General features: G+C 47.4%; 1 protein-coding gene across 1 annotated transcript in view; it reads left to right on the top strand.

Annotated features, from left to right (window-relative positions):
- The first annotated feature begins 455 nt into the window (after positions 1-455).
- The window catches only part of LOC116724892 (nuclear factor 1 A-type-like), a 31,621-nt gene continuing 9,901 nt past the window's right edge, over positions 456-22,175 (top strand). The window contains exons 1-2 of the mRNA XM_032570670.1: positions 456-488; positions 19,184-19,712. Coding sequence (XP_032426561.1) covers positions 486-488; positions 19,184-19,712 — 532 coding nt within the window. The 5' untranslated portion in view covers positions 456-485. The remainder of the gene's footprint in view (positions 489-19,183; positions 19,713-22,175) is intronic.

Raw genomic sequence — 22,175 nt, 5'->3', positions numbered from 1 at the left:
AGGCGCGCGCTCCTTCCGTCAGCAGGTGGTTTACATGTAGAAGAACAAGAAGTTTGGAGTCACGTGGTTCACCTCCTGACGATGATGATGAATGAAGCTCTAATTAAAGCGGAGGAGGAAGAAGCGACCCGAGGCGCTCAGCGGAGTGTGTGTGTGTGTGTGTGTGTGTGTGTGTGTGTGTGTGTGTGTGTGTGTGTGTGTGTGTGTGTGTGTTCCTGCAGCAGCCTGCTCACCTTGCCATGGGCTCCACACCAGATTGGTCGGTTTTTTTTTACCCATGATTCCTCCCGGTTCGGAGCGGACTACATGTTGGCCGTCATGCCAGAACGAGCGGTTCCTCCGTGGGGTCCTGGTGCGCGCAGAGCCGAGCCGAGCCGAACCGAACCGCAGCAAATGAGGCTCTCTGACGGCGGCATGGCAGCCAAAAGCTCCGAGGGATCCATTAAATGCAGCTCTGCTACGACATCTCCGCCCGAACCTGGTGGATGGTGAGTTGGACAACTTTTTGGCCTGGTTTGGTTCCTCCTTCCTTCCGCGCAGCACTCCTTCCTCCTCATCCTCTCTGCAGCTTCATTTTCACTCTCGCTTTACACGACTTTCCCAACTCTTCGGGACTAGTCCGTATAGGGACCCGTTCCGGTCCCGCTGTGGTCCGACTCCGGTCCGATCCTAGTCCGGTTTTGGTCCCGCTCCAGTCCCGCTCCTGTCCCGCTGCCCGCGGCCGCCGGCTACGCTCCGCGGCTCGGTGTCATCGCCAGGAAGTGTCCGGCTCTGAGTGCGCTCCCCGCGGCTACTAATTAGCGGTCTGCCGCCTCCCTGGCCCGGTTCGGGCCGAGGATCGGGTCGCCGCGCCGGGACACAGTAGGCAGCGTTTGGTGGTCAGCGGGGCCAGGCGACCTTTGACCCCCCTGTCGCTGAGGGTGCTGGGAGGGGGCGGTTCTGGGGGGATGTGGGGCTACAATGGCTCTTGTGTTTGTGTTGTTGGTCCAAATGAGCTGGACGGTGAAAGCGAGGTTCGTTACCGGACGGCTCCCTGCCAGGCCCCGGTCGCAGCGGCCTGAGTCCGGCTCGGAGCTCCGGACGGACCGCCGCTGCAGAGCTGCAGGTTCGGGGAAAGCAGCACAAAGGTGGCTTTATTTTCTCTGGAACGGGACCGAATTCCCTCCAACTTTTGGACCGGGACACGCAGACCGACACGGACACGCAGCGGCGGCCTTGTGACCGTCCTGCATGGACCCGAACCCGCGTCTGTGTTCGGCTTGTTCAGTTCTGGTTGATCGGGGAAAGTTGGATCAATTCTCCGCTTTTATGTCGATGTTTCTGCTGCAGATTTTATTATAATTGGAGTAATTTAGTTTTTATTTAAAATAAAATGCTTTAATTGTGATTTGATGCCGCGGCGGTTCGGATTTAATTGAGTTTCATTTGGAGCAGAAAGCAAAAATGATCGGAACCGCTGCGGGTCCAATGAAACGCTGTAAATTTCTGCTGGTGTCTAATTTGCTGCAGTTTAAAATTAAAATTTTAGTTTAATTTTTGGTTCAGTTTATTTACCCTGAAGATATTTCGTTATTAAAATTTAAGAGACATAAATTACAGATTTTACTTCGACATATTTAAAAATATAAAACATAATTTAGTCAGAAAATGCTGAATTATTATTTTGTCGTTGCATTTTTACAGCAGAGCAGGAAAATTATGATTTCTAATAAATTAAGTTTTAATCCCTATAAACGGACCGAACCGGACCAAGAAGATGTTAGAAAGTTCTGTTGTACTTTTATTTAATTATCTGAACTAAATTAATCTGAAAACTGGTGCAATAAAATTCAGATATTTAAAAAAAAATTGTTTTAAAATATATCAACATTTAAAAAATCCTTTTAATTTCTGGTGAGAGGATTTATTTCCTCGGACATTGAGCCGCTGCCGCCCGTTTGGACCGGTTAGTAACAGCAGAACCCCCGCCAGCCTGCAAAGAGCAGAACCGATCAGGAACCCGATCAGAACCGACCAGACGGAGGAGGTTCTGCAGCAGGAGTCTTGTTGTCTTCATTGGGGTTCTGGTTCTGCTTGACAGACGGAACCAGACCTCAAACAGAACCTTTGAAGGAACCGTTTAAAGGAGTTGAAAAGTTGCTGATATTTTCTGTAATTTCTCTGATGGGCGGTTCTGATGGACCCGTCCAAACAGAACCGTTTTACCAGCCCATCAGAACTTCTGAACCAAATGAAGCAATAAGATAATTCTGCATATTTCTGTGGTTCTATTCATACACAGTCACCAGTTCTGGTTCCGGTCTTGGTTCTCTAAAAATACTCAGAAACTCATGAATCATATTTAATATTCGCTCATATTTCTAATCCTGCCGAGTTCTGGTCGGCATGAACAGAGTCCATCAACATGAAGGAGACTCGGTCTGTCAGAGACTCGGTCTGACAGAGACTCGGTCTGTCAGAGACTCGGTCTGACAGAAACTCGGTCTGTCAGAGACTCGGTCTGACAGAGACTCGGTCTGTCAGAGACTCGGTCTGACAGAGACTCGGTCTGTCAGAGACTCGGTCTGACAGAAACTCGGTCTGTCAGAGACTCGGTCTGACAGAGACTCGGTCTGACAGAGACTCGGTCTGACAGAGACTCGGTCTGACAGGTTAATTATGTTTCATTTCTAGTCTAAAAACGATCAGAATAAATCATGACATCAGCTGATTCTGACCCTGGTGTGACCCGGTTCTGGTTCTGGTCCTGGTTCTGTAGGGTTAACAGTGTCTCTGTGTCCGGGCCGGGTTCTGGTTCTGGTTCTGATTTGGGCCGGGTCTGCAGCAGCCAGAGATGATTAAAGGAGGAAATTGGAGGATTAGAGTTTGTCTGCTTGAACTTCCTGAACACGCAGCGTCCTCCTCTCTCCCCCTCCCCGCGGCCTCGCTCGCCCCGTGGCCTGGACACCGTGACATCACGCCGACATCACGTTGCCCCGGCAACCGGAGGCGTAGCCACCATCTCCCGGGAGAAGAGGAAGTTTTGAGTGATTTATCGTCTTGCTGCGGTAATGAACTTCACCTGAAAGTAAAAGTTTGTATCCGCTCTGCCGTGAACGTTCCGCGGTGAACGTTCTGCGGTGAACGTTCTCTTTCACACAGGATAAGAAACTTCATGGCTTCTCTTCCTGAACAGATTAAAACTCTGCACTCGGTCTAGTCAAAGTTTCCTGCGCAGCAGCTCAAATGTGGAAAATGAAAAAAATCAAAGTCAAACTTTCTGATCGCCTCTGAGATCAGAACCGATGCAGTCGTCCAGTTTGGACCGCAACCTGCCACTGGTTCTGCGGTTTCCGATCGACCCAGAGAGAATGGGTTCTGGGTCCTCCCCTCGGTCTGGTCCGGATGGATCCGGTTCTCTGGGCTTCTGGGTCGAGTTTCAGCTCTAATCCGGACCAGAACCGACCCCGCCTCCTGCTGAGGTCCAGATCGCTCCAGGCTCCAATATCCGGTCCGGTTCTGCAGTTCAGCCTCAGATAACAACTAATCATTGTTATGATTATTGTTAATTAATTGTTATTAATATTATTAAAGGCAGGTTATTAAAATATCGAGTTTATTTCAAATATAAAATCTAGTTCAGCTAAATTTACAAAATCATTTTGATCTCAGTTAATATTCAGAATCTGTATGAAGATTAAATGAGTTTTCAGATCTGAAGAAAAAATGATTAGAAACAGAAAAGATCAAAGAAAAGTTTGTGATGAAACTTTTTAATGTAATATTTAGTATTTTTATAGAAACTAACTGGTTTTTACAGGATTATTGTGGAAAATCGTTTATAAATATCATTTAGTGATTCTGAGCAGAATCAGTTTTAATAATGAATGCTGCTGCGCCTCATTAACATATTTAAATTAAACAACTTTATTTTATTTATGTAAAATTAGCAGCAGGAACTGGGCCGGCCCATGGTTCTGAGGCCCGGCAGGTTCTGATGAAGAGCAGACTCCTCCTCCTCAGAGGTTCTGGTCTATAGTGGACCAGATGTGGACCGACCCGTTTCAATCAGGGAAAGCAGGACCTGTTCTGGTTCTGGACCTTCTGACTCCGACCTGACTGCCGTTCCTCAGCAGAACCATCGTAGTCTCGGTACCAGAACCTCCGTCCCGCTCCTGTGGTTCTTTGGAAGCGACACCAGAACCAGCCCAGGATTCTCGTCTTTAAAAATAAAACTCCATAAAAACAGAAATAAATAAACGCAAATCTCTAAAATAAAAAGTTAGAAAATAAACAGTTTTCACTGATGCAAACCTTCCCATTTACCAGGTTTTTTACCCGTGGTTTCAGGAACTGACGGTCTGACGGGATCTGGGTTCTACTGAGCGCCATGCTAACATGCTAACATGCTAACACCACAGGAGATTAAATATGATCAATACAGAAACAATAGCACTAAAAAAACCTTGAGCAGAAACATCACTGAAGTCACGTCTTCATGTTCCATCATATTTTATTTCAATGTCTCAAGTTTCAAACTGTAAACATTTTATACCTGATTTAGTCAAATAAATATTCATAAAAATCCGTAATTCAGCAAAATGAAGGACTTGGAGGAAATGAAGGACCTGGAGGACTAGGATGCTTCTCTGAAGGTAGTGAAACTTGCTGACCATCAGGACTTGTCAGGATGTTCCAGGACCTGCAGGACCCGATTCTGCTGACTAAAGGTTCTGACCTGATCCGCCTCAGTTAGCGATAGGCTAACGCTAGCATGTCTCCTCTCTGTTTTAATAGGACTTGTTGGTAACCAGGTCCGCTCCAGGTCCAGCAGGTCACATGACCAGTTCTGATCCGGTCCAGGTTTCCTGGGACCAGCAGCTCGGTCTGACTCTTCATCATTCATCATCATCAGCCAGAGGTTCTGGGTCAGACATCAGAACCGGGTCAGAGGTTCTGGGTGTGATGCAGCTCCGGCCTATTTCCACATTTCAAAACAATTCTGTGTGGAGCAGCAGCCAATCAGAGGCCAGGCTGGGCGTAGGGGGCGGGGTCTGTGGTGACAGGAACATGTTGGAACCAGAACCAGCGGCGCCATCTGCTCCGGGCTCTGGGCCGCCGCCGCGTCAGTCTCAGCTGTTTGCTCGCCGGCACCGCTGGGCTCCTGCCAGGCAGCCGTCAGGGTTCTGGCCCGGTACCAGCGGCGCCGGTTCTTCCTGTTTGCAGCTTCACGCCTTGCTGCTTCGAAGAGAGCGGATCTGTCAGGAGTCCGTTTGGATCGGAGCGACTACGGTTCTGGACGGTCTGTCCATGCTGGGTTAACAGTGCCCCGGCAGAACCAGGAGAACCTGCTACGGTCCGGTTCTGATCCAGCAGAGTAGATTCTCCCTGACAGCGGCGGCTCCAGAATGTTTTCCTGCAGGTCCAAAGGGGAGCTAAGCATTTTACTGAGGCTGTTATGACGGATCTTATAGTTATCAACTCATTAATGTTGTTATTTTAGTCAGACTGATTTAAATTTATCGACGTCAGCATGAAGCCGTGAGCCATTAGCCAGATGGCGTGCAGAAAATATTACATTGTTTAGGTTAAAACAGCATTGATGACAAAGAGGAAACCAAGGATTGACCCTTTGCAACTACGTCACTTAATCAATCGAAGCTCCATGATGCAGATCGAAGTGAGAATCTGGAGGATTGAACTGAGCAGATAAAGTTGGTTTTGTGTTTATTCATGGTTTCTACTTGCTGGAATCAAGATCATTTGTCTGTGAAGGTAACTCACCTGGTTGGGCTCATAGACGGCGGGATTCACAGAAACCTGGACCAGCTAGCTGAGAAACCGAACCTGCTGACGAGTCGATCAGTTTACCGACTTTTCCTGAATTCACACCACATGATTTATGTCACGGTGTCATAAACAGCGTTTCCTCTTAAACCGGAGCAACTTTAAAAACCTACAGAAAACGAGACGCTAATCATTTTTTCCATACATGCTAGGCTACATGACGGCGTGGGATTGTTTCCATGGTTACTGATGGTTAGACGCTATCTTCTCCATAATGCGATATTTGATATCTTTCTAATCATATTTATGAACGTTAATCTTCTTACCTTGTATAAAGTTTTCGCTGTAAATCTGCGGTTACACCAACAGCTAACAGTCATTATGATTCCTGCGTCCATCAGCATCTTTCCTCATTAAAATTAAAGGACAGGTTTGGTTTGGACTCTTGTCTGTCTGTTCAGCCGACCAGCAGCAGCTTGTGAACATTTTACTGCCAAATCAACTAAATAAAAGTGACATTAGGCCACATGTACATTTCACAGGTTTTACAGGACAGCATAGCTTTGGACATCCATCCTGGTGGAGAGAGAGACGTCAGCTGCAAAGGGTCAAATATATATTTGTTTTTAATTAACTCGTGTTTATTTAATTGCCTAATTAACCGCTACAGGGCTTAATTTGACTATCACTATTATGATCAAAACATGTTATGTTTAATACCGGTTACCTTCTTACTAACATTTTTAGTTTGCTATGATAAACACTGACAGTCGGTTCATCTCCACTTTCTGACCACCGATTGGTCAGTTGCTGATAAATACCCTGAATGATTGGGGGCGGAGCCAGCATCATCACAGAGTGATGATACCATAGACAAAGTTCAAATCCTCTTGCGTGATGTTTTTTTTTTTTAACTCGGTATATAATAATATGTTTTGTGTCTTAGATAAACTATATAAATAATGTTAAATCAGATTGAAAAAACCCCAAATCTAATATTTCCCGGGGAGCGATAGCGCCCCCTAAGCCCCCCTCTGGCGCCGCCACTGCTCCCTGATGATGGTACTCTCTGTTCCCATGGAAACGGTCTGTTCCTGCCGGAACGGTTCTGAGCGCGCTCAGTGTGATCTTCTTTGCGGCTCTGAGTGATTAACCAATCAGTAAATGGATCAGAACCTCAGCGCAGCAGCTGGGCCGATCCGATTAGCGGCGCCGCCAGATGTTGGAGGACCTGCTGGTTCTCTGGATCACATGATCCGGACCCGACCCATTTACAGAACCGGGCCATCCTCTGTGACCCACCTTCAGGTCAAAGGTCAACAATGAAGACTTTCCATAATCTTGATCTCCTGCAGGAGGCGCCACAGAACCCGGAATTGAAGCGGATTGGGTTTTCTGAGGATGGTCCTGGAGAGAACCGGACCGGGCCGGGTCCAGGTTGAGCCCCTGCTGGGCTGGAGCTGCTCAGAGCGGGAATCGAACCGGCGACCTGGAAGGGAAGCTGGAGCGGTACCGGCCCGCAGCATGATGCTGCCATGCTCAGACGGTTCTGGTCCGTCCAGCTCTCTGCTTTTGGTTCTGTCTGATATTTAAAGGTTCTGGACCAGAACCCGACCTGCAGCTGGCTGTTTCTGGACTGCAGGAGGCGCCATCCAGGCACCGGGTCCAACTGGGTCGGAACCAGAACCTTCAGCCATCAGCCCCCTGGCCCCAGCAGGAAGCATGTATGCGGTTCTGGTTCTAATAAAGCGGGCCGGGCCTGAGGCTGAACTTCCTGTAGCTCTGCTTTGATTTATCTCAGATGTAAACAGAGAGCCTTCCTCTCTTCCTCCTCTTCCTCCTCCTCGGTTTATTTGGGTTCCGGGCCCGGCCCGGCCCGGCCGGCGCTGCAACCGGATCGCTGCGGCTCGTCAAAACGTTGCAGGTCCTGCAGAACTGCAGAGCAGGAAGTTCCCCGATCGGCGGATCGTCTTCAGCAAATAAAATAAAATAAAATAAAATAAAATAAAATAAAATAAATTCCTTTCTGGTGAAACATCCTGGATAACGAGGAGCAGCTGGACATACACATACACTGACACACACGCACACCGAGACACACACTGACACACACACACACACCGACACACACACACACACCCCGACACACAGACACACACACTGAGACACACACACAGACACACGCCCACACACCGAGACACACACTGAGACACACTGAGACACATACACACACACACTGACACACACACACACACACACTGACACTGAGACACACACGCCTATCACACGCATGTCAACAGTAACTGCAACAAAAATGACTAAAATAAAAGCCAGGAAATATTAAGGTCAGCTAAATTCTCGTGGCGGGAGCTGAAGGACCCCAGGACGTTGTCATGGTTACCTAGAGACGGACGCTACGCAGCCACGGTGAGCTGCTATCAACCCGCGTCTTTTTAAAACGTCCACCGATTCTCCACCGTCCTTAGAAGCAGAAACGCTTTCAAAAATACAGTCGTAAAAGGAAAGACGTGTTTCCAGGCTGAACAATGTTAGTGAGGATCAGGGGCGCAGCCAGGAATCTTGGGGCCCCATGACAAAAAGTTAAATGGGCCCCCCACGCAGCTGCTGTTACAATTTCTTGAGTTTATCTGACTCATCAAATGCTTCACAATTTTAAAGGCTTGCTTTCTTTGGTCCAATACTGATAACTAGCACAATATTTACTGATCATGAATTTTACATCCAACAGTCCACATTCAGTTTGCAAGTATGTTGCTTAAATTTGTTCTATTAGTTTTAGATACTGAAATGTTTCTCCCCACCAGCAACAGTCAGAGGCAACATGCAAAATACACATAAAACAATCCACACTTCTCATAAAATGCTATGTAGTTGCATTTTATTAAAGCTGTAATACATAACTTTAATAAAAAATATGTTTTCTCCATATTTGTTAAAATTGTCACCATGTCATGACAGTTTGTTATAAGACAGATAATCTGTGAAAACAATCAATCTCCTCCACCTGAACTGCTATTGCTAGCTAAAGTAAAGCAACGTTCCGACCAAAACAACCAATCAGAACCAGGAGGAGGGTCTTAGCGCTGTCAATCAACCTCATTCACTCACTGCTAAATGTGCTAATGGTGGAGAAACAACTTATCATTTCAGGAAAAATGTTTATCTGCTGTAATTGATAGCTATGCTAACTAGACGCACCTAGGCTGCACCAGCTGCAGCATAGGGATGAGCAGCCACATGAGATTGTGATTGACAGCACTAAAACTCTCCTGTCTCTGAAATACAGTGGCAGGAGATATACAAAATAATATAAATGGCCACTTAAAGAACAAATCATACTAAGAGATTAACAGTAAATAAATACATAAATATTTCCTAAATTTAAAAGTTTGTTAGTTGTTTCTGTGTATTTTGTTTAAAAAAGAATTTTATCAATTCAGTGTTCAATGTATTATTATTTCTTATTTTGTCAACGTGGTTTACCAGTTTGCATAACCTGACTTCTGATCCATGAAGAAAAAAGACATGCTAACAATAAAACACCAGACCTGCAGCCCAGGCGGCTCCAGGGGGCCCCTGGGGCCCCAGGGGCCCTGAGGAAACTATACTAAATAAATGACTTTGTTAACATTTATTTAACTTTCACAAGTTTACTTTAACAATGAATTAAAAATGATAGTGCTGCACTTTTAGCTGCTGTATATAGATAGGATCAGACTTTCCATCTGTCAGGGATCTGCAGCCTGGATCTCTGGAGACCAAGTGGCTCTTTGACTCACTTATTATATTAAATGATGAGATATTGCTCTGTTTTTTTTGTTTCATTTTTTTAAAGTGCCCTGATGAAAACACACGGCCTACCTTTTTGTCTATATCCAGCCTCCAAAAGCTAACTTCTTATTTCTGTAAATATTTTGGTAATATTCTTTAACATCCCAGAATTTTCACGTAACTTTTATATTTTTGTCTGTCTGAGGACATTTTGAATATTAAATCATGTGTTATGATCAATTTCTCAGTACTAGAACAGATTTTTACCAAATACATTTGAAACCTGCTTAATTAAAGCTTAAATAAATCTACTTCAGTAGAAACATGCGACTCTGATTGGAGCACAGTTTGGGGTTTCTAAGAAACCTCTATTAACAATGGTTCTATGGATCAGAACCTGCCATGAAGTACCGTCTGTCCCTGCAGCGGCCGAACCACCAGAGAGCGACACGCCGTTTTGGGCTTCCCTTATTTTGATTTCTGAAAGGTGGCAACCCTGGCTAGACCCGGTCGCTGACACGGTTCTGACCCGGTTCTGACTCGGTTCTGACCCTGTTCCTCCATCCTGGATGGAGCTGCTTTGCCTTCCATCCTCCATATAAGCTGCAGACAGCTGGATCGACTTCAGCAGAACCTCAGCAGAACCGGGTCTCTGCTGACGGCAACTATATTGTTTGTCATGTTTTCCTGGTTCCGGGTTGGTTCGTGGCGAGCTGGTACCGGACCCTCGAGGACTAACAGACGTGTTCCTGATTAGTGAGGATGAAACCGACCAGAACCGGTACCGGTCTGCCAGCAGCAGCCGGATCCGCAGACATTCCAGATGTCCGGTTCTGAGGTTCTAGAGTGTAGGTGGACCGGATGCTGGAACATTCAGAATAAAAGCATCTGTGCTCTGATACCAGGAGTTCTGGTTCTGCTGACCAGAACTCCTAAATCATAATCAACCGATTTCCTGCAGTTCCCAGCGGCGGCCAGCAGAGGGAGGCATTCCTCCATGCTTCCTCCTTTCTGCTGGTCCTATTCAGGTTCTGGTTCTGGACGGGTGGCCTGCAGAAAAGTCCAATATTCCAGTTTAAACAGGATTCAGATTTTTACATGTTCAATCAATCAAACTTTATTTGTTCAGCAAATTTCAGCAACAGAGCTTTACTTCCTAAAAACAGAAACAACTGAAGCGTCACGTTCTGCCGCCGATTCACATCAGATTATTGACCAATGTAGCATTGATTATTAATGTTTCATTGATTATATTTCTAAAGCAGCTCCAACCAGCTGGTTTAGCCTTAAAGGAACTCTGTGTTTTGGCTGTTTTGCAGTTTTCTGGAAGTTTGTTCCAGATCTATGGCGTATAGAAGCTGAATGCTGATTCTCCATGTTTTCAAGGGCTGAAGGTTGATCCAACAGCAGATGATAAAATTTTTTTTTATATATTTTTAATATTTTTGATTTTGTATTTGTGTTTTTATCAATTCTATTAGTGTTTTAATTTTAATTCTATTTATGATTTCTATTTTATTTTTATTCTCCTTTACCATTTCTATTTTAATATTTTATTATGTTTTCATTGTCTTATTTTAGTTTATGTTTTATTTTTATTATTTCTATTTTTATACATTATTTCTTCTTCTCTTGGACAATCAGGTTTCTTCTGAATGTATCAAACACGTTTCCCCTGATTGGCTGATCAATGTCCAATCAGGAAGCAGCTCTGTGACAACTTACGAGGCGTCCAAAGAGCTTCTGATCGGTCACATGACTAATCAGAGCAGCAGTCTGACTGGCTGTTGTCCTGACCCACCTGTCTCCGTCTGCAGGTGTGTGTGTGTCTCCAGCTGTGTGTGCAGATCTGTTTGTCTGCGAACATCTGGCTGCTCTCCTGTTGTTTTGCTCTGTGTTTGGAGGCAGACTGAGCATCTGGGTGTGTGTCTGTTTCTCTGTGTGTGAAGCAGGTTTTTGTATCCCTGTGGGAACTTATTTCTGTCGACAATGTGGGGTTGTGGGGACCTCTGCTCCTTGGGGGACATTTGCTCCCCATGAGGGAAATTCTGTTTTTGGGTCAGAGGTTAAGCTGTAGAACATGAATGAATGTCAATGTGAAGATCCCACAAGACACGAAAACATGACTGCCTGTTTCTGTGTGTGTGTGTGGGGGGGGGGGGGGGGGGGGGCGTGGGTGTGTGTGTGTGTGTGTGTGTGTGGGTGTTAAGCTCCTTCTGCTCCAACATAAACTTTTTTCTCTCTTCAACTTCCTGACAGAAACCTTATGGGTCGCCTGTTTGGGTCGGAGTGAGAAGCTGAACCAGAACCAATCGGATCACTGAACAGGAAGGATGAGCGGATCAGAACCGCAGCACAGCGCGGTGTGGATCCCTGACTGGTTTAACTGGTTTTCTGTCAAAGCGGGGGGGTTTGCTGCCCTGCTTCTCGCCTGCAGGCTCCTTCTCTGAGCTGCAGAGCTGGGCCGGCTCTGGAGGAGCCGGGATGTGCGTGGGCAGCAGGGTGTGTGTGAGAGCCAGAAAGCAGAATAGATGAATGTAAGGAGGCTGACCTTTGACCCCTGGCTGCCTTCCCTTCAGCGCTCAGCAGATATTTTGGTTCTGTGGAAGAATCTGAGTTTTTTTCCTTGGATGGATCCATGAACGGGTCTCTGTGGTGGTTCTGCTGGGACCGGGCCGACTACTTCAGAACCACCAACCATCAGAACCTGCTGACCTGGATCAGGAGCCGTCAGAACCTTTTCCGGGCCGAAAGGACAGTTCTAGCACCAGAGGTCTGTCGTAAACTGGACCGATTCTGGACTTTAGTGAGATGGTTCTGGTTCTTTTGTTGCTGCGCTGAGTAATCCTGTGTGCGTGTGTGTGTGGGTATACTTGTTTAGCTATGCTATTCAGGGCCATCTTGGTGACATTTACTTACCTTCTGAAGGCCACTGGCCTTATGGGGCCCAAGCCCGGTTCTGGTGCGGTGGACCCCTTGTTAAGTGTCAGAGGTCAGGGGTGAGGTGTGAATCAAGTTCTGGTTCTGGTTGGGTTAGTAAACTGTCTGGTTCAGGCATAAATTCCTGATATGAGGAGAAATTAGTGACTCCATTAAAACAGTTTTATGCAGTTAATCAACCTTCTCATCAACAGACAACTTAATCTGTTCAACCACCAAACTGGAGCAAAGTTCATCTTTGAGATTCCTTAGCAGCTAACAGTAGCGTTAGCCGTAACATGTTTAGCATTCAAATGCTATTTTAGGCTAGCTTAGCTTCTGATAGGCTAACTCTTTTTAGCATAACTTGAACACAACAATAGTCTTTTCCAGCATCACTTCATTTAGAAGCAGAAATTATCCAAGAGAAACAGCTTCATTGCTGCTGTTAGCGATGTAGCTGTGCGTCAAATTTACCGACTTACCAGAAACAGGAATACAAAGGTTCCTGCCAGAACTCTTTACACAAAAAACAATGAATTGTATTAAATATTTAATGCTTTAAATCTGAAATTAATTATGGAATGAATGTTTTAAAATCCTGCCATTAGTAGAAATGTGTTGGATTTGCTGCAGATGCTCTGTCATGGTTCTGATGAAGTTCTGATGTTTTTGTGGATCTGATTAGGTTCTGTTTCTGGTTCTGATCGGGTTCTGTTGTTTTCCTGAGATGGGATCAATAATTCAGGAAGCTGCTTTCCTCCCGGCTCCTTCTGGCTCTCAGGGTTTTGGCATCTTGCCGGCTTTCTGGAGACAGATGGTGAAACGGCTGGGAATCAAACACCGACTGTCCTCCTCTTCCTCCTCCTCTTCCTCTTCCTCCTCTGCATGACAGACAAACAGATGAAACCTGGAGACGGATCTTCTGTTGCCAGATTAGAGTCAGGAGATGTTTCAGTTCTGGTTCTGGTCCAGGCCCGGTGCCAGCTTATAGCGTCCCCCCCCCACCGCCTTCCCAACCTTCACCGTCTCTATGGCAACGACCACGTTGATGTTTTGGGTTTCAGCTCCCCTTCCTCCAGGTGGTTTTGTTGGGAGTTACGTGGGCTCGGTTCTGTTGACAGAACCGATCTGGACCCTCGTTAAGTTCTGGATCTGGAATAGTTCTGTTTCCGTTCTGGTTCTGGAATGGTTCTGGTTGTGTTCTCAGGCTGCAGTTCGCCCCCTCCGCCTGCAGATGGCGCCCCAGGCTGCCGTTCATCCAGCTCAGGTTTTCCTGCTGAACTTCTCTGGTTGTTCCAGGGCCGTATCTACAGGGGGCAACTGGTGGGGCCAACTGCCCTCTCTGCCCCCTTGCAGCAGAGCTCAGCGTACCCCAATCATGTTTTTATGTCCTGAAAAATACACAAATCTGTCTAGTTTTAGTGATGACCTTTGACACCTGACCTGGCCTTTAAACACTCAGGTTGTTCTGTGACAGAAGCGCCTGCTGAAGTCGATGGACCGTTGCACTTTGATACGTTTGTTTGACGATTCCCAACTGAGAGTCTCATGTTTGGTTTGTTAGCCATTAGCATATTTCGCTAGTTAGATTTTCTAACAATAAACTCAAGAACCGTCGATAACTACCCGGCTTAGCCTGCTCTGGGATCGATTGGTAGTACTTCCATCCTCCACCAGGGGGCTCAGGCAGAACCCAGAGGAACCTGCAGCAGGAACGGGTTCTACTCAGCACTATGGACCTGAACCAAGACAGGATCTGCTGTTTCTGGTTCTGATGGTTCAGGTTCTGGTTAGAAATCAGGTCAAGTTCTGAGGATTCACCGGGCCTTCAGCTCACTGAGTTCTGATTGGTTCTGATCACCTGTCCAATCAGAGCAAAGCTGAGCTGCTGAGGTGTATTCGTTTGGACCAATCAGAGCACAGAGTGTGTTCTGGTGCTGGTTCCTCAGAACCCGCAGGCTGCTTTGGATCAGAACCAGTGGAGGCGGTTCTTGATCCACAGCACGGCCTGGTTCTGGACTAGTGAAGTTTCCGGTTCTGATGGCCCACATGGTTCTGTCCAGATGGGTTCTGATGGCAGCATCTGTGGTTCTGCAGCTACCGGGTTCAGTCCAGTTGTGACTGATAAAAATGTGGGTCGGGTCCTTCAACTTCTAACCTGGACAGTTGAGACACAAGCTCCGCCCCCAAAACACCTGATGGTGCTGAGCCCACCATCATCATCATCGTGATGATGATGATGAAGAAGTTTGGTGACTTCAGTAACTTCTTCTGCGGTTCTGACCCGGTTCTCCTCCGGTATTCCACCTTCTGTTCCTCTCTGTCCTAAAGGAGGGGGGAGGGCACTAGTGGCGCTCTCGTGCAAGCGCGCGCGCACCCAGCAGCAGTATACTTGTGAAAGTGCGCGCGGAGGATCGATGCTCTTATTTGTGATCGATCAGCGGCGCGTGTGATCAGTCTGTGGCCGCACACGGAGCGACGCAGTCCGGCGGAGGAACAGCGGAGGAGCCGGTGTTCGGAGCTGGAGGAGTTCGGGACAGTCTCTCGGCTCCCGGGTCGTCCCGCCGCCTCTCCCCGCTCCCGGCAGCGCTTGTCCCGGGAAAGACTCCGTTGCTGCACCGCTCTCTTTCTCCGGAGCGCAGGGGAGCCGCACGCCGGCCGCGGCGCACCGCAGAGCGGTCAGGGATGCCGGCGGGGGGCGCTTCTGGACGCGGTTCTTGGGTTCTGTGAAATGCAGTTCGGGACCGGTTTGGATCTTTGTTCTGTCCGTCGAACCTCCTGAGGTCCTCGCTGCTGCTCTGACTGGACTTGTGCGGTGTCGCCGGAGATGCGGTTGGATTGTGGGCGGAAAGTTGTGCGCTCCCCGGCGGAGGGCCTCCACAGGTCCGGACCGTGACCCGGGGCGGGTCCGAAGTTCAGCTCTGCCCGGAAATGTGAAGCGAAGCGGGCAGAAGGAGGGCTCCGTTTCCCCCTCACTCACTCTCACACACACTTTGTTTTTCGCTCTTCACACACACAGACCAACACACACACTGGAGTTACAGTAACACCCCCCCACACACACACGTGCGCGCACGCGCGCGGTCGCACACACCTTCCGGAGCTCAGAGCCCAGCGGACAGATATGTATTCTCCGCTATGTCTGACCCAGGTGAGTCCCTTTACCTCCGGCTTTCTGCCAGCGGCGCTGCGGCTGCGGCTGCGGCTGCGGCTGCGGCTGCGGCTGCGCGCTGCCGCTGGAGCGCCAAACTTCCTCCACAGCCCGGTCCACATTTACCAGGTCTGGCAGCGATGTGTTCCGGTTCGGTTCGGCCCGGTGGCGTCCGACGCCGTTACTCGGGAAGCTCTCTCAGGCTCACGGCTGTGATTGGACTGAGACAGGTCTGGTAGGAACCAGAATTTGGACTCCGAACCCGGCGGGTTTTTCTCTTTTCTTTGCTCTTAAACTTTGCGGCTGTGCCGCGCAGGAAGCGGGAGAAGCGGCCGGTTTTCCGGTCCTGATTCTGGCCGTGTTTCGGTCACCTGTGGGCGTCTGAGCGAGAAGCCCGGTTTTCCTCATGAAGCCTGCCTTCCTGCGGCTGTTCGGGCCGGAACCGAACCTGCGGCCTGCAGCAGAACTCCAGGAACCGGAGCTGATCTGATGTGACTCCGCGGACCGAACCGGATGACTCCTGGGTTCTTCCTAAATTTAAACCTCATAAACACCTAAAGTCCTGCTGCAACCTGCAGGGATACATTCAGGGTCAGAGGTTAAAATCAGCATTTAGAGTCTCCCTTCGTGTTTCTGAGGGAAACGGGGACAGCCCGGATTAAATCCTCAGAACAAATTGGGCTGATTTTATTTTTATTCCTGCATCAGACACAAATATTTAAATTGATCCGTTTCTGTGAAATCCGTTTTAATCTGAGCAAAGGCTTTAATAAATTACATTTAGATTAAATCCCAGAGCTGAATAATTACTGGCTGTGCTGCTAAATCTGAAGGGATGAGATTTATTGATAATTCAGGAACATTTGAATGAAATTTGCTGTTTTCTCCGCAGAACCTTTTGTTGCTCTGATCCGCTGGATGTTCCTGCAGGAACGCCGCTAAATCTGGAGCTTCTCTGTGTTTGAAGTTGGTCTGAAGCTGGAGCAGCAAACAGGAGCGCTAATCAGATTATCAGCCTGTTAAACCAATAATCAGCAGCCTGACTGACTGACTGCTGGTTCTAATCCCGCTCAGCTGCCGTCACAAACACTTGATTCACTCTTTGACTTTAACTGCTGCAATGTTTAGGAAAAAAAAGAAGATTTTCTCCAAATGTTGAAATTGTTAATTGTAAATAATCGGGCCTTTCTGTTTTCTAAGTTTTATTGAGATGACGTCAGCGGTTTCTGCCCAGCCACTAGGGGGCATCTTTTGTGATATCTCCTGTTAAATTCGATACATTTCTGAACAATATTTGTTCACTTAATTTGTGGAAATTATTAAGCAATAACTAGAGTAGAAATATAAATAGAATTACTGAATTCAACAGGTTTAATTTTGTTTAACATTTTAAATATTTAATATTTAGGTTTTTTTACACCAGTAGTTTGGACATTTTTGTGGCTGTGATTTTATTTACCACAGAAAACAGAATAGAATAAAATAAAAATATTTATCTTCTTTACATTCAGGTGTAGCAGCAGCATAGAAGAAATGATTAAAAGTAGAAACATAATCAAGAATAATTTACTGTGCAGTAAAGGCAAGGTTATGAGTTTAAATCCAGGAGGTTCTGCTGCTGGTTCTGGTTCTGGTTCTTTTTCTGCAGTTGGAATAAAATCTAAACTTGCAGATTTTAATCCCTGAATGGATTTCAGTTTTGGATCATTGTTCTGGAGGCCCGGACTGCTCAGCGATCCGCCTGGAGCCGCCGGAGTGCAATCCTGGATGTACTGGAGGTCCAGCAGGCCTCTGCCCCCCCCCGGTGCCCCTTGCTGACCCCCTGCTGACCCCCCTGGTTGCTCTGATCCCCTCGGTGTGAGAGGCATCGCAGTGACAGGAGTGGATTTGTGTTTCTGCTCCTCCACATGCCGGTTGCCAACTGGGCCGGTTGTTCCTGTTTCCACGGTGCCAACAGGGAGCATAGAAACCTGCCTGGGCCCCCAGGCCCCCAGCCCCCCCCCCCCCCGGGGCCCTCCGGCCCTCCCTCGGCCCTGGAAGATGAAGTTTCCAGCTGTTTGATCAGAATTCCCACATTTTATTCCCAGTATCAGCGTCCGACCCGGAGGAGCCGCAGTGGGATTTTAGGACCTGGAATAGCAAGAAAGATTTACCAGGACCAGAATCTAGGAAAATTATTTAAAATTTCACACAAAAAATTCCAGTTTTCTGACAGATTTTTTTCCCCTGTTTTTGGGGGGATTTAAAAAATTTTTTCCTTCTTCTGCAGATTTGATCGGAAGAAGTGAGTTAAAAAAAATAATTAGAAATATTTTTAATAAATCCCTGAATTGGGAAATGATTTTCCTGTTTTCCTTCAGTTGGTTTTCCTGAAGCTGTAATTGGATTTTCCTTCCCAGAACAGAACGACTGAATTATCTGAAAGGAAAGGAGTCAGTGAGGAACAATTTTCCAGAAACGGCAACTTCTCCCCAGAGTTTCCTGGAAACATTTGGGAAAACGTTCCCGAGGATGTTGGGATCATCTCCCTCGCTGGCAGGAAAAGCTGCTTTTGAGGCCGGACAGAGACTCGTTAAGTGGAATTTGGTTTGCGGGCAGACAGACGGAGTGTGAACAGAGCAGGTCAGGAATGTGGGAATGCGGCGGCAGAGCCCAGCTCATCTCGGCCGCCCCCGGACTCTAACGCCGAGCAGGAGCACCGTCCGGCGCCCAGAGCTCAGAGAGAAGCCGCTGAGCTGCTGGAGGCTCTTTGGGAGACAAACCCGTTCTCCTGGAGCGGATCCAAGAAGGAACAAAGATCCGTATTCAGACCCGGAGCGGTGTGTGAGGGGCGGGGGGCGCAGCTCTGCAGCTGGCGCTCCAACGCAGAGCAGCAACACTCACTCTCAACATCCGGCCTTTGTTTCTGGAAATCTAACCTGATCCTGGAGCAGAACCTGCAAAACAGACTCCAGGTTCTGAGGGAAACCATTTGGCTTCCTGGTTCTGCAGAGAGACGGAATTCATCAGAAATCTGAAATACATTTCCAGAAATCAGGTGGAAAAACGTCCATGATGCAGCCAGACACTGGGGCCCATACGGAAATATGGGGCCTCTTCGGCATTATAGGGCCTCATCGGCATTCCGGGGCCCATACGGCATTTTGGGGCCTCTTCGGCATTCTGGGGCCCATACGGCATTATGGGGCCTCAGCGGCATTCCGGGGCCCATACGGCATTATGGGGCCTCTTCAGCATTCTGGGGCCCATACGGCATTATGGGGCCTCAGCGGCATTCCGGGGCCCATACGGCATTATGGGGTCTCTTCGGCATTCTGGGGCCCATACGGCATTATGGGGCCCATACGGCATTCTGGGGCCCATACAGCATTCAGGCAAGGTTGAATCTGTTCTGTTGTTTAACACAACTGGATGGATAAATGGTTGGATGGAAACAGGAAGCTGCTCTTCTTGCTCTCTCCACCCGGCCAACCAGAGGTCAGCGTTACTGCAGCCAATGGCAGCAGCCGGCCGTGTCTCGATCTGTCTCACCGTGTCTCTGTCTGTCCCTAGGATGAGTTCCATCCGTTCATCGAGGCGCTGCTCCCCCACGTCCGGGCCTTCGCCTACACCTGGTTCAACCTGCAGGCTCGCAAGAGGAAGTACTTCAAGAAGCACGAGAAGCGCATGTCAAAGGAGGAGGAGCGAGCGGTGAAGGATGAGCTGCTGGGCGAGAAGCCCGAGGTGAAGCAGAAGTGGGCGTCTCGCCTCCTAGCCAAGCTGCGCAAGGACATCCGGCCCGAGTTCCGGGAGGACTTCGTGCTGACGGTGACGGGCAAGAAGGCGCCGTGCTGCGTGCTGTCCAACCCGGACCAGAAGGGCAAGATGCGGCGCATCGACTGCCTGCGGCAGGCCGACAAGGTGTGGCGCCTGGACCTGGTGATGGTCATCCTGTTCAAGGGAATCCCGTTGGAGAGCACGGACGGCGAGCGGCTCGTCAAGGCGCCGCAGTGCGCCAACCCCGGCCTCTGCGTCCAGCCGCACCACATCGGCGTCTCTGTCAAGGAGCTCGACCTCTACCTGGCCTACTTCGTGCACTCAGGTGGGTCCTTACTGCTGGAGGTTCTGATGGTGGGCAGGTTCCTGGTTCTGATGATGAGGTCCGGTTCAGCGGTTCTGGACTTTCGGACCATTTGTCTTCTGCAGAAACAGGAAGTGACAGGTGCAGCTTTTCATATTAAAACTCTTGCGCAGAAAAGGCTAGGGGTCAAAGGTCATCCTCTCACCCTGGCAGCCGCTTTAGAGACACAATGAGAGGTCAGAGGTCAGCATGTAGGGGGCCTGACCCTCCCTCACCCATCTGTCTCACTGTGTTCATCCGCTGCTGAAAGTAGTTCCTGATTGTACTTTTCATCTTCGACGGCTCAGCTTACCTGCTGCAGGTGTGTACGTTTGTTTCTAATACCTTGTGGGGACCATTTTCCTGACACACACTACGTTGTGGGGACCAACTGCTCTTTGTGGGACCGAAGCCTGGGTCCCACAAGGGGAAACGCTGTTTTGGTGTCAGGGGTCAGATGTAGGACTAAGGTATGAATTGAGTTTTGGTTAGGATAAGGTTTAGCTTTAAGCTGCAGAAATAAATGGAAATCAATGGAAAGTCCCCACAAAGATAGCCATGCAAACATATGTGTGTGTGCGCGTGTGTGTGTGAGAACTAGGTTTTTATGTCCTTGTGGGGACCTATGGTCTGTCTACTTTGTGGGGCTTTGGGGACCTCTGCTCCTTGTGGGGACATTTTCCTGGTCTCCATGAGCGGACATGCTGTTTGTGGGTTAGAGGTTAGGGTTGGGGCTAGAGTGTGTATGTGTGTGTGTGAGCTCTGAGCTCTTAACCAGATTTGAAACTTCGTTTCTGGACTAATTACTGAAGTCCTGACTGACCTGCAGACACACACCTGAACTCTGCTTCACCTGCTGACACACACACGTGCATATACACTAACAGAGCCTTTGGGTCGTACTGGTCCATCAGAACCAGAATCAGGTTATTTTGGACACAAGCAGGGAACATGACTTTGGTTCCTCGTTGCTCTTTGTCAACGGGAATATTTTGATTTTATTTAATTTTTTCATGTTTTTATGAATTTCTTAAAGTATTTAAGATTTTTAATTTTTTGTCTGTTTTAAGTATGATTGATTTATTATGTAAAGTATTTAACTAAAGACTGAATATTTTAATTTTACTCAGTTTTCATTTTACTTTAATTTTAATTAATCATTTTACTTACATTAATTTTTTAGTATACACTAAAGTAAACACTAATAAACACTAATTTCCGTGGACTGCTCTGTGTGTGTGTGTGTGTGTGTGTGTGTGGGTGTGTGTGTGTGTGTGTGTGTGTGTGTGTGTGTACTTGTATAAAGGGCATCTAGAGAACCACTTCCGCAACATTTACCGATAATGGGAGGTCATTAGTGGAAGTGAGGACATTTTTCCAGTCTCCACTTCTGCAGTTATATCGGCAGTACTAGTCAGGTTCTGGTTAAGGTTGGAGTGAGCAATAAATACAGTGACTAAAATGAATGGAAGTCTATTCAAAGTGCTCAGTTGCATAGAAGTGCAAGTATGTTCTCTTCAGGTCAGACCAGCCTGTGAGAACCAGAACCAGATTTATTTCACAAACTTTCGTTCCACTTTTTCTTTATGAATAACTCTGCTAATATTATTATTGTTTTCTTATCTTATTTTGTCTATTTCATTTCTTTTTTCATATTTTGATGACATTTTAACTGAAGCTATTTCAGATTTTGCCGTTTTTTGCCTCTTAAACTGCCTTTTAAAAATGAACAAAAACATGTATTTGTTCTGTAATCTATCAAATTAAAAACTACACATTTAAATCTCTCTTTTTATTAGTTTAATTTTAATAAGTCCAATTATATAATTTCATTTATATTGATCTTTTTTTTCTTTCTATATAAATGGTAATTTCTGTGGGGTGTAATATTCATTTATAACTGTATGAACCAGGTTCTTTTATCCTTGTGTATTTAAATGAACTGCATATAGAGGAACACATTTACCCACAAAGTGAGGTAATTTTCTTGGTCCTCACTTTTTCCAGTTCTGCTAGTTGGATTAGTGGTGTGGAATAAGTTTTGACTGGAACCCCTTCACCCTGACCCAACCCCATGATCTCCAAACACATTTTATTTCCATCAGATTCTGGTTGGGTCCTGGTTCTGAAGCTCAGTCTGGTCCAGTTTCTCTCCCTTGGCTCCTCCTGCTGAGTGCCGTGGACACAGGACCAGTAGGGGGCGCTGTTTAGTGATGCATGCTGGGTAATGTAGTGTGGTTGCGCTCCTAAAAGCAGAGCTTTTCTCCTGAAGCGATCAGATGGTTTCCCTGAGTTGCCTGAAGCCAGAAAACTGCTCACACACACAGACTGACACACACATACGGAGCATCCAGCTGCTGCTGTTCCAGATGTTGCCATGGAGATGCTGCATATGGCAGCAAGCAGGAGCCGGGAATTAACCGGGTCTGGGTCTGGTTCTGGTTC

Source organism: Xiphophorus hellerii, chromosome 8 (assembly GCF_003331165.1).
Source record: "Xiphophorus hellerii strain 12219 chromosome 8, Xiphophorus_hellerii-4.1, whole genome shotgun sequence".
NCBI lineage: Eukaryota > Metazoa > Chordata > Actinopteri > Cyprinodontiformes > Poeciliidae > Xiphophorus > Xiphophorus hellerii.
The sequence above is the reverse complement of the archived record's forward strand: the minus strand, read 5'-3'. Positions and strand labels throughout refer to the sequence as shown.